Source organism: Ailuropoda melanoleuca, chromosome 9 (genome assembly GCF_002007445.2).
Source record: "Ailuropoda melanoleuca isolate Jingjing chromosome 9, ASM200744v2, whole genome shotgun sequence".
Classification (NCBI taxonomy): Eukaryota; Metazoa; Chordata; class Mammalia; order Carnivora; family Ursidae; genus Ailuropoda; species Ailuropoda melanoleuca.
In genome coordinates this window covers 75,706,603-75,719,630 of record NC_048226.1, presented here as the reverse complement: position 1 = coordinate 75,719,630, position 13,028 = coordinate 75,706,603, and the positions used below count along the sequence as shown (strand labels likewise).

Here is a 13,028-nt window from a genome sequence, read left to right as displayed (position 1 = left end):
ACATTGTTCTTTTAGCCTTATTGTATATAATGTGTGACCAGAAGATAAAATTGATTGAATTCAAACTTAATCTCCACTGTACTTAAAATCCAATAACTCAAAAAAAGAAAAAAAAGGCGACTCCAAAATTCTTACATCAGTTATGTACTACTACTGCCCTTCCTGATGGTATTTTTTCCTAAGATGATATTGTATATACATGAATATGAGCCTGCAGATGAGCATTAATAAAATACCACAGTAGCAAACACTGTCGTAACCTGCGCAGATCTGCTTTACTGGCCCAGTGCACTTGTCCTCAGCTCCTACAAGTATTGGCTGCTAACTACTCACAGCTGCCCCTTTCTCCGGAAAATTGCCCTTGACCAGTTGACAACTCCCTCTCCTAAGAGACCTGCACTCCTTAACACCACCACCGAAGGGCTATTGTGCCTAACTGGCAACTGATACAGAAGGTCCCCTTGCCTCAAGAGAGGGAACCTAAGAGGGTACTACGCAGCTCCCTGAGGTATCAAAAAGGAGCTAGACTACAGCTGAGACCATATCCTTGCTTAGTTCTGCCCTATCCTACTTCCCTCACTCCCTCTCTTGTGAAAATACACCTTTAATAAACCACCTGCACAAGAATCCCATCTCTGGCTTTACTTTTAGACCACCTGACGTTATGCTGTAACAGTGCAATTATGAAGACTTCGCTCATGGTGAACTGGCATAACATCTAGAAGGAAGGAAAAGCTCTGGCTTGATGGTAACTTTGGCATTTGAGTGGTACAGGGGAGATAGTGGTTACAAGGAAACTAGAAGTAGGTGACTGTTGACCATCATTGATGCTTTGAAGAAGGAAACTTTAAGCTGTGGTGATCAATCACAAACTCAAGGCAAACTCAGGATCTGATCACAAAACCAACACAGCCTTCATAGAAGGTTGAATTCTCAGCCCTGGCAAGTCTCTTACATCAAAGACAGGGCTCTAATAAAAAAGGAATGGAACCTTGATTTAGGATGGGAGTATAGGGGAAGATGAACTTGAGCCTTGAAATCCTGGGTTCCCCTTGAATGTTCCAGATGTGTGTAAGTGGTCCACTTCTCCCTTATTAGAGGATAGCTCCCTCTCCCCATTTGTTGAAATCATGATGAGACCTCAAAAGAAAAGGCAAATCTTGCCTTTCTCGGGACCTGTCCTCATCTCCCCTTCTGGCAAACAGAGCAGTAAGTCTGGTCAAGTCTCAACGTGGTCTGACTGAGGAAGTGCTAAGCTTGCTATGGGATTAGAGGTATTATATACCAAAGGAACTGCAGGAACTGAGTAACACGTACTGGTAGGAATCAGGAGTATATATATCTGAGAGTAAATTGTGATGGTGTTAGATCAAGAGGGAAAGAATATAAAGCTGGATAAGGGAGAGTGTCACTCTGGATGGGGGTATTCTCCCACGCTGCTGTCATGGCTTTTCTAAGTTTGGAAAATACTATGTTCCACTTTAAATGAAGTAGAATGGTAAGAAGTGCCATGACAGACTATAGGAGAAGGGGTCAAAGTCTCTGAAAAATGGGCAATATTGGAACGAGTCTATTATATAATGTCCCCACCTGGGGATGGCCTTGAAAGAGAATGGCATGGGCGGATTCTGCTATGGGATAAAAATGTGGGCTGTACTCAGTGTGATCCACTTTGTGTGAAGAGAGGAGTGGTCTGAGGTTAAGGATAAACATAAAAATGACTTAGCTAGTTCGTCAGGGGTCTGGAAGGAACAAGACTGGATGACTGGGTAAAATGAAGCCTGAGGGAAAAGCACGTGCATGGGTCTCTGGGAGTAAGCACAGAGGGCATGTTAATGACCACAAAGAGTATCAACTATGGAAGAAGCACTAAAGAAATAAATGAACAGGATGATAGAGCCAATAGATGTTACTAAGCTTTTAGGTTATATGAGTTTAAATTTCTTCAATTGTAAAAAGAGATCATAATACATTACCGTACTTAACATAAAAGGGCTTTTACAATTTATAGAAACGGACATTAAATCACTGTGCCAGTGTTTCTTCTGTTGTTTTAGAAGGAAAATTAAATGTCACTTCTTTAATATATACAAATCTTGCCAGGGAACCATTCTTGAAATTGACTGATGTCTGATTTCTTGGCTTCTCACACTGAGCAGATTCATATACAAATTAATTTAAATCATTATTTTTTTTTTTTACTAATAGTGAAACATTACTAGATATATTCTACATATTCTTTATAGAAGTTAATTGAGTAGATTTGTCAAGACTATGTTTAAACTTGCCTGAGATATCCAAAAGGCCACTAATGGCATTGTAACTCATGAGCCCTGCATGGGGTTTCCGAGGTGCCATGTTATGTGCTGAAGCAAAGGTAGGCCAGCAAATCCCACTTCTCCCACCTTTTATAAAAGAAAGAAAGTTAATAAGATTCAAATATGCACTCACATGAACACCAAAATTAAACTTCTAAAATTTTCACCTGATGGAGGTCTAGCACTCCGATGGGCAGCAGAAAGTTCAATATTGGGATCATCATTAGTTAGGACATCAGAGCAATTAAATCCAGGACTACTTCCAACAATTAATGAGCTCTATTTAAAAAAATTCAGACAGTACAGCTTAAATAATAGCTTTTCTTAAAGGAAAATATGATAATGGATAATACTGAATTCTACCATAGCAAAACACAACCTTGAAGTTTGTGGAAGAGATCACTCATAAAGCCAAGATGAAAAGGATGTGACTTTGTGCTCTGAGTGGAATGACAGTCAAACTGGGAAGGGGAAGACAGGTGGGTAAATTATTATATATAATGACACCTTAAGTTTCTGTGACAGAAATATGCCCAGGGAACAGTAGGAACAAAAAGAGGAGAGAGTGTCAATACTACCTAAGCTGGTTCAGGAAAGATTTCATAGAGGGAATGAAAATTTCACTAACTGTGGCAAGATTAGCAGGTGGTACGCAAGAAGAGGTGAGGGGATCAGGGAGGTGAGGGAAGGATAGAGCACTTCCTGCCAGAAGACAATGAGAACAAAGGCAACGTGGTTTGTACTCACTGGGCTTAGAAGTCAAGGAGATCATTCTTACTGGAACTTCAATAATTTTACCCTTTCTCCTTATTGTGGCCATATTGATTTCTTACCTTAATCTTCACTGTTTTACTGGAAATTTTGTGAGATACAGCGGCTGGCATGTAAATCATTGAAGAAATGGCCATCCCATTGTCAACCAGAGTCACATTGTAGATTCGCACACTCTCTGTGGTCTGTAAAACAACTTGTAGTTTACATTGTACGAAGTACAATCATAAAACAAGATAATCACCACCTTGGATCACATTTACCTGAAAATAAATTCCATAATCCCAGCATTTCCAAATGGTAAACCCCTGTATAAGAGAACATCCAGGAAGGCCATCTTGGTTCATATAAATACCATATAAACCTCCATGGGCTTCATTGTCAAACCACTTTTCCATGGGATTAGATTGATCTTGTAAGAAAATATGAAAACAGAGAATTAACATTACAAGTCATGTTCTAGAGCTTTATAAGCAGTATCAGTTAAAGTTAAAAATTTTTAAATTAAATATATAATTCTTATGCAGATTTTAACATGCTAATTAAATATTGTTATGGCTTGGCCATTTATGGCTTACTCTACTCAGGATTTAATCTTATCTAATTTGTCCCTTCACCATTAGAATGATCGTACACTCATTTGCAAAAATTTGGTTTAGTTGTTAGCACATTTAACTTACTATATCTGATTAAACACACATTTCATGAGAAAGTGCATGAAGTTTGGATTCAAAGAAGGCTAATCCTGAAACACAATGATACCACTTGCTGTTTATAAAACGCTTCCCCTGCACACCTTTTCGTTGCTGGTTCCTTCCTGTCATCCCATTTTCAAGTTAGGTGTCACCTCCTTACAAGGCCTTCTCTGACTACCTGATTCAAAGTAGCACCTCAATTCTTTCACAAAGCAATAAAATTATTTTCATATTTGAAATTTTATTATTACTTATTCATGAACTATATATATCCATCTCCTCTCTCCTATTAGGATGTAAGCTTCATGAGAAAGGACACTGTGTCTACCTCATTCACCGCCATATTCCCAGGGCCTAGAAGGTAATGCAGAGGTAGGTATTCTTTTAACTATCTGTTGAATTAATGTATGTATGATCTTGGAACATTGTTTAACCTTTTAGACCTCAGTTTTCTCAAATATAAAACGTTTTAATGCCTAATTTAGAGTAGTCTCAAAATGCAATGAAATAACCCACATAAAGTGCCTCAATAAATGGAAGCTATACTCATTATTAATATAGAGGAAACCATAAGTGGATTTTTTATGAAACTTTACTTACGTCCAAATCAGATCAGGACTCTTAATAATTCCCTCCTAACCATGCACACATTGGAGGACTCCCTAAAGAGCAGCATCACCCCCTACAGTTTACTTAGTACCAGCTCTCTTGACCAAGTCTCCTGGTATCTGAATCCCTCCTATCCTCTATTGATTTTCCTTTCTTCCTAATACGTTGGGATTGAAATTTTACTGGTCAACTGCCTGGATTCTGTTTTGTTTTCTCCATAAGAAGCTGTTCACATATCTCTCCCTTGGTTCCACATAGTGTTGCCCCTGAGACCCAGGGTGGGTCACGGTTCCCTTCCAGGTCTCCCATACTGCAGCTCCCAGCCTCCCACTTGCCTGGGAGGATGACTGAATAGGTTGGTATCCCATTCCAGGAAATTAAACCCTCAATTCCTCAGTGATGTCTCTTATTTCAATTTCTCTAAATCCCAAACTTCCTTGTAAACACTCTCAATTATTTAGAAATATCAGTATAGTCAGTGAAATATACATATTAATAAATATTCATGTTCATGGGTCATATTTTAACTTAAAAAAATCCAGGACAACACTTCAAAGAAGTTGCAGAAAAATTACATATTTTAAAATTTTAGTCAAAGAAAACCTTTCAGCTGTTGGGAACTAAAATATTTAATAACAGCATATATCAAGGAATCAGTTAAATTTGTTGACATTTGTTTTATTCCTTCAAAATGTATTTTACACAAGAATAAAATTAGCTTAAACCCAATAATTTTTGAATTTAGAGAAAAAAATGCTGATTCAAAGAATCTTAAAAATAACTATACTGAGATAGGAAAAATCAGCTGTACAAGGGATGTAAAGTTTTCAGAGAAAATCTCATTTCCTTTAAGACCCTCAAGAGGTAAAACCTGAAGCTCTATTACTTATTTTATTTTGATCTGATAATTCATTTACCTAGCTGGAAAACCAAGAGGTTATAAAAAGTTATACAATAATAAGTCACCAGTCACCCTGTTGCTACTCACCTGTTTTGGTTTTTTGTTTTTACACTTTGTGTTGCTTTATTATACATTTAACCATAAATATTCCTATTTTCTCTCCTTTCCTCCACAAAACATACCGTAAATAAAACCGTTTTATACACACGTGTGTGCACACACACACACATATACATGCACATAATTATATATATATATATATATATATATGGTTCTGCAATCTCCATTTATCACTTAAGAATATCCTGCAATTTCTCTCTCTGTATCAGTACATCGATATGTATCTTCTTCCCTCATTTTGAGAGGGGCCTAGTGTTCCAACGTCTGGCTTTACATAACTAGTCCACTGTATTGGACACAAGGCAGCTTTCAGTTTTCTGCTAGCACACACAATGTTGTGATGAAACACCTTGTTCACAAATCATTTTATAAGTGTTACTGAGGCAAATGTTAAATAGAAGTGGAAATGTTGAGCTAAAAGCAAAAGTTCTTATAATTTTGGCAGCTGTTGCCCTATTCCCCTCTAGGAGTTATGTTGTTTTGTCATTCAACCAGCAATGGGTAAATGTTTTAGTTTCCCTAGCCTTGCCAACAGAGTAGTTGTTCAGTTACTTTCTGAGTTTTACTCCTCTACAGACAGAAATGTGTCTGAGAACTTCTATTCACGTCCTTTGACATTTTCACGCTTGCAGGTTTAAATGCACAAATAGCATTTATGCCTGTCAAGAGGAAACATGCAATAGTGTCATATCCCTATAGACATGTATCTCTAAAGTGTTGCTTTTATGAAAGTGGTAGTGGGACGAGGTACTCACTGTTCCAAGAATTGAAGTGGCTGCTAGAGTTCTTGTATCATAAACATGTAAAATTATCTTTAAAAGCCCATTCGGGGCTCCTGGGGTGGCTCAATCGGTTGAGCGTCTGCCTTCAGCTCAGGTCATGATCCCTTGTCCTGGCTCAGTGGAGGGTCTGCTTCTCTTTCTCCTTCTGCCCCTCCCCCTGTTGCCCCCCCACCATGTTCTCAAGCTCTCTCTCTCTCTCAAATAAATAAATTCTTTTTTTTAATAAGTAAAATCTTTTTTAAAAAGCCTGTTCGTTTTTCCTTAGACTCAATGGTATCTTCAAATATTTTAGCTTGTTGAGTTCTTTCAGTATCCTAGAGGAGGAGATATTACATATTGAACAAACAATAATTATTTCTTTCTAACAAATTTGGACAAAGTATTTCCTAGTTTTAGTGACTCAGTGCCAAAAGACTTACTTGAGCAAGGTTCACCGTCAATGCGGTATCCCACCCTTCCAAATCCAGCCACGACGTTATTTTGTAAGACTGTGTTGGTCCCTCTGTTTATCTAGTACAGTGATAAGGAAAATGCTATGGGTCAGGCTCTTACACATCTGTACATGAGAGCAAGTATACAACATATATAAGAAAACTAATTATGACTAACCTTTAGAGGAAAAATTAATTTCATTATTCAACCCATTCAAATTTACATTACAAATGAACTACTTACCTTAGGTTCTTTGTGTCAAATCATCACTAGACACTGTGCCTTAGATTGCATTAGGACACTGTATTAAAGAGATTTTTTTTTTACTTCAGTCACAAAATCCACTGGGTGTCATTCAAAATTATAAGCCATGGACCAAACTCCAATATTACAGCAAGGTTAGTAGGATTTTATCACTCTTTGGTTATATTATGTTACCGATTTGATTTATTAAAAAAAAACTAAGGCAATTATAATGGACCATAAGACTCAAAAGAAGCAATTACTAGTTTAAATAAAATCTGCTATATTAAAAACTGATTGAACGCAAGTGTTAGGTAGTCGCTAAACAATTTTTCTTTATGAGCCCAGTTAAGGTGGCAAAAAACGAAAAGTGTAGAGCACAGAAGATTTAATTCTTGCCTCTGGTGTCAGCAAAATAAGTCAAAATCTCAAGTATTTAATGTATTAGGCACCCTTATTTTTATATATTATAATAAGAGAACAGAATTAAATGAAATTCATAAAAGTAAAATAAGTTCCTTTTCTTTCAAAAGATAGAGAAAACTTTAAAGATTTTTAGTTGACACTGGATTACATTCTCATACGTATAAATAGGATAAAACATTCTCATAAATGTATACCAAGTTCCAGGCTTTCCGGTTTCACTTTAAGGTGATTATTAATAGTAGCACAAAAGCAAAACTCAATCCTTATCCCATTTTCCAAAAGAGCAATTTTTTAAAATTCCTTTTGGCTCCTAGGGCATAGGTAAGTAGAAAAAAAAAAAAAAAAACCCAAGAAGGAGCCATATGTCCTCCAAACCCTTTTTCTGTACTTTCTGTTTGCTTCCTTGTGATCTCATCCTACAAATGATGGCCTACAGTGATTGAAGAAACTTCANAAGGAAAAAAAAAAAAAAAAAAAAAAAAACCCAAGAAGGAGCCATATGTCCTCCAAACCCTTTTTCTGTACTTTCTGTTTGCTTCCTTGTGATCTCATCCTACAAATGATGGCCTACAGTGATTGAAGAAACTTCATGGGAAACAAGAAGGGTCCAATTAGTAATACCAGATAAGAGGAAATAACCTCACATAAACATAGAATTTTAGATGAGAAAGGGATTTTAGAGCTTCTGTAGTCTCATTCTAATTTTCCATATGATGAAGGGAAATAAATTTAGAGTTAAGTAGTAATATGTGCAAGGCACTCAGTCAATTAGCAGCAGAGAGACCCTGCACCAGGACTTGAAAGTGATAATTAACGTTGGAGAAGCAAGGAAATAAGAGAACTATTTAAACCACTGGACATCAACATGAAGAAAAATTCAATGGCTGTGGGAGCTCACAACATCTCTTAAGAAAGTTTATTCACTCCTTTCATTAGCTCATTTTATTAGTTCACCAATCTTTATCTAAGGAGGGAACAGTTTTTAATAACATTTTGAGACTTAGAGTTTCTACAGAATTTATAATCTGTGGTATGTGACCTGTAAAGAAATGACGAATTATAATTTAGGATACTCTTGTAAAGTTATGTCATTATTTTATATAATTATAAATCACCCTACCTCAATTGCTGCATGCCAGAGAGTTGAACTTAAATCTTTTCTGTTTTGATAGGTTCCTGGCCAAACTGAAAGTACAACCAAGTTTCCTCGAACTCGGTTGGCATCCCCCCATATTCTTATACCTGCAAAAAAATGAATAAAATCCCCCCAAATACATACAGATTCATAATGAGTACAACAGGGAATGTCTTTCGTGTTTCCACGAAATTAGTTTTTCTGGTTTGAGCCTGACAAATCAACCTCTTAAATTTTAGAGTTTTCCCTTTGAACTCTACCTCCTTAAGAGTCTAACTGCTTTATTTTCCTCTGGGGTACCTGTTAAATATGTGGGTTCCACATACGAGGATCCACCTCCAACTTTACAAACACATACATCAGTTTTGTATACATTAAATGAGTCTGTATTATGCTTTGTAAAGATATTCAAGAAAGGATAGCCTCTTAAAATCAAGTCCAATTTTCTAAAATAGTAACCTTTATCTGTGAGTGATCTTTTTGATAGGTGAGGAGTATTTTAAATGTCATAGTAAAAAAGTCATAGTAATTTAAACTATTTGTGATTTGATAATTCACACAAGATCATGGTCTGATAAATAATTCTAGTTGTACTGTCTGATATGATAGCCATAGCCACATGTAACTACTTAAATATTAAGTAAGTACAATTAAATTAAGTACAATTAAAATTAAAAATCCAGTTCTTCAATCATAGTAGCAACATTTTAAGTGTTCATTGGCCACATGTGGTTTAGTAATTACCATATTAGCACAGAGAGAGGCCATTTCTATTCTCTGAAAAAGATCAATTGGACAGCATGGCTCTAGAGTCTTCACATAAGATTGTCTCAGAAAGCATATTATTTGGACAAAAATATTATTATACTACCTTCCCCCACTGTAAAGTGAATGATGTTGTCATCTATGTCCAATCCATCTGTCCCAAACACACCAATTGCTGGGGAAAAGCCATTGTGAAAGGCACAACCTCGAATATAAGATGAGCCATGTTCTTGAATCTACAAAACATCAGGATTCAAGGAACATTTTAAAATAAAATTAAAATATATTTAAAGAAAAAATTTGAAGTAGGTGATTTTCAGGAAAAAATCTTGGTAAATGAAATACTCAATTCATATTCCATGAAAGAAGATGATTTCCCTGTAGATCTTTTAATCCTGGGAAATTTCCATATATCTTCAATTTATGATTAAATAAAGCAAAAATGCAGATTTAAATGCAGATAAAAAATTCTGAAGTACTTTTTTATGCATTTGTATTTCTACCATTACCTATAAAATACTAAGGAATGAAAAATTATTTTTCAGAATAGTTTATTATATGACTAGCAGGGACTTTTTTAATTATAAAAGTTGACACTCTAGGCAGGGGTTACAATTCAATGGTCTGTTAGCCAATGAGTAAGCTTGGGATTGTAACCTCAAACTCGCAAGATAATTTTTTTTCCATAAAAAGTATGTTCTCTCTCATTTTTTCTTCAATCACCAGATTTCTAAGCCCATCTATTTTCCCACTTTTGACAGAGGCATGGGTATACAGACTTGCTTTTCATTTGAGAAATGTAAGCAATACTCACTTTGTTCAATAGAAACTATTTGTAAATAATTTTGATTATTTTGATTACTGCAAAATAAAGTGGAGTTATGAAATAATATCATAGATCTTTAATTCTTTCACCTCTGTGCTCCTTTTTCTGTTTTTTTTTAACTGACTTTAAATAAATGTGTGAAATGGGTAGATCAGATGCTGCTATAAGTCTAAAAAAATTGATGGAAAATGTACCCAAGAAAGCTATATTAGATCATCGTCTCAGCAATTCTAAGATATGACTTTTTAGTAAAGTTAAATGAAAATAAAATCAGAAATAAAATATTTTATTTTGAATATATGCAAAAATTCAAGTACAAACCTGTCCTAAGTTAAGAAATGTTACGGCGTATCTTGGATCTGTGCTATCCCTGAAGGCTTCTTGACCACTGTGATAAAATTCCACGTTACTTATCCTTGCATTCCCTGTCAGGGTAGGGAGGGAAGAGTTATATTTTTTTCTTGAAACAGAATAAAAATTTTTGAAAAGCTACATGAGCTGTAATTTTCCAAATTGCAAATTTGCTTTCAACTTTTTCATGGAAATCTCATTCATTTTTCTTTGCTCCTTTAATCCAAATTAATCAGTGTTTCTGAATTTTTTTCACTGCCCCCCCCACACGAGACTTTCTAGACTTTTTTTCCTAATAGCCTCCCCTCCCCATGGAATTTCAATGCCTCAGATATACTATATCTCTGTTAATGTACGGTGGCTCTTTGGAGGGCCACGAACTATTGCTCAGGTAAATTTTTCTGTCCTGGGGCACCTGGGCAGCTCAGTTGGTTAAGCGTCTGCCTTGGCCTCAGGTCCTGGTATGGAGCCTGCTTTGGGCTGCCTGATCAATGGGGAATCTGCTTCTCCCTCTCCCTTTGCCCCTCCCCCTTCTCATGCACGTGTGTGTGCACCCTCTCTCTTTCAAATAAATAAATAAAATCTTTAAAAAACTAATTTTTTGTCCTGCAAGAAACAATCTTCATCCCCTTGGTAGTGATACTGTTCCTGTTGAGAACACATGACATAAAGCACAAGATATAATTTACCTGACAGTTCAGTTTTGACACTCTAAAGAGATTTAAAGGGCATTATTTTTACATAATCCTTTCCAGAATATGCATTACTAAGTATCTGCTCATCAGTGTGTCATAAGTACCATTGAGGTGACAGGAGGCAATTTCATAGATTAGTAATAACAGCAAGAGCAATCCATGATGAGAGTACTCTGTGCCAAGTGCAGCACTAAGTGCTTAAAAGGCAATTTGTGGTTTAATTTTCATACATCACCCTATGAGTTAGGAACTTCTACTATTCTTATATTTGATATGAGAAAATGGAGGCACAAAGATTCATGGCTGGTAAAAAAACTGGCTTGTTCCAAAAACTGATATTTAACAAAATGCATTGGAGAAGATATTTAATAAAATGCATTCCCTTTATTCTAGAAGGGAAAAGCCTGTCTCAAAATCCATGAGCCAGCAATTGGGTATATGGAGGAGAACATAATAATAAGATCAAGACAGAGAAGAAATGGTTACTACAGCCTATTTGCACCTACAAAAGCCATAGATGTTTACTAACATCACAAAACAATTTATACAAGCAAGGAAAGGTTGTCATAGGAATAGGGCCGTCATGGGATCTGAAGTGGATTAGTATCCAAGGTCAGAGTGATTTGATCCCTCTAATAATCTATTTATCTATCTTTAAAAGGGGACAATATTTATGCGTAGCACTATGAGGATGAAATGAGATAATACGTGTTAAATGCTTAGTACAGTGCCTGGAATAGCATATCGTGATCATCATTACTGTTATCAACATCAGTTAAGCTCATGTTGACAAATAGGTCGAAGCTATAGTGGGATGGCTCCTTTCTCAATATAAAGGTTTTCTAAATTAGAGCTGTTGCAAAATGCAATAGGCAGAATTATAAATGAGAACCGGCTAAAACATAACAAGGCAAGAATAAATAACAAGCTACCTGGTACCCAGACTGTCGGATCCAAATACCAGCTTCCAATAAAAAGAACCAGCATTACTTGGAGGAATGACTTATTTCCAGGCTCAGAAAAACAAAACAAAAACCAAAAAAACATGTGTTTGTCATGTCAGAAAGTGAAGAAGCTAATGAAACCTAAGTCAAAAGGACATGGGCAGGGGAGCCTGGGTGGCTCAATCATTAAGCATCTGCCTTCAGCTCAGGGCGTGATCCCAGGATCCTGGGATTGAGCCCCACATCAGGCTCCTCTGCTGGGAGCCTGCTTCTATCTCTCCCACTCCCCCTGCTTGTGTTCCCTCTCTCGCTGGCTGTCTCTCTCTCTCTGCCAAATAAATAAATAAAATCTGTGATCACAAAGACAGCATGGTACTGGCACAAAAACAGACACATCGACCAATGGAACAGAATAGAGAACCCAGAAATGGACCCTCGGCTCTTTGGGCAACTAATCTTTGATAAAGCAGGAAAAAACATCCGGTGGAAAAAAGACAGTCTCTTCAATAAATGGTGCTGGGAAAATTGGACAGCTACATGCAAAAGAATGAAACTTGACCACTCTCTCACACCATACACAAAAATAAACTCCAAATGGATGAAAGACCTCAATGTGAGACAGGAATCCATCAAAATTCTAGAGGAGAACATAGGCAACAACTTCTATGACATCGGCCAGAGCAACCTTTTTCACGACACATCTCCAAAGGCAAGAGAAATAAAAGATAAAATGAACTTATGGGACTTTATCAGGATAAAGAGCTTCTGCACAGCCAAGGAAACAGTCAAAAAAACTAAGAGACAGCCCACGGAATGGGAGAATATATTTGCAAAGGACACCACAGATAAAGGACTGGTATCCAAGATCTACAAAGAACTTCTCAAACTCAATACACGAGAAACAAATAAACAAATCATAAAATGGGCAGAAGATATGAACAGACACTTTTCCAATGAAGACATACAAATGGCTAACAGACACATGAAAAAATGTTCAAAATCATTAGCCATCAGG

The 13,028-nt window shown here is 36.4% G+C and overlaps 1 protein-coding gene across 1 annotated transcript in view; it reads right to left on the bottom strand.

Annotated features, from left to right (window-relative positions):
* PKHD1L1 (PKHD1 like 1) overlaps positions 1-13,028 on the bottom strand; it is a 165,871-nt gene that overhangs the window by 39,645 nt on the left and 113,198 nt on the right. The window contains exons 60-67 of the mRNA XM_034668487.1: positions 10,345-10,448; positions 9,304-9,433; positions 8,418-8,539; positions 6,616-6,706; positions 3,353-3,501; positions 3,152-3,274; positions 2,486-2,597; positions 2,289-2,405 (exon numbers count right to left, since the gene is read on the bottom strand). Coding sequence (XP_034524378.1) covers positions 2,289-2,405; positions 2,486-2,597; positions 3,152-3,274; positions 3,353-3,501; positions 6,616-6,706; positions 8,418-8,539; positions 9,304-9,433; positions 10,345-10,448 — 948 coding nt within the window. The remainder of the gene's footprint in view (positions 1-2,288; positions 2,406-2,485; positions 2,598-3,151; positions 3,275-3,352; positions 3,502-6,615; positions 6,707-8,417; positions 8,540-9,303; positions 9,434-10,344; positions 10,449-13,028) is intronic.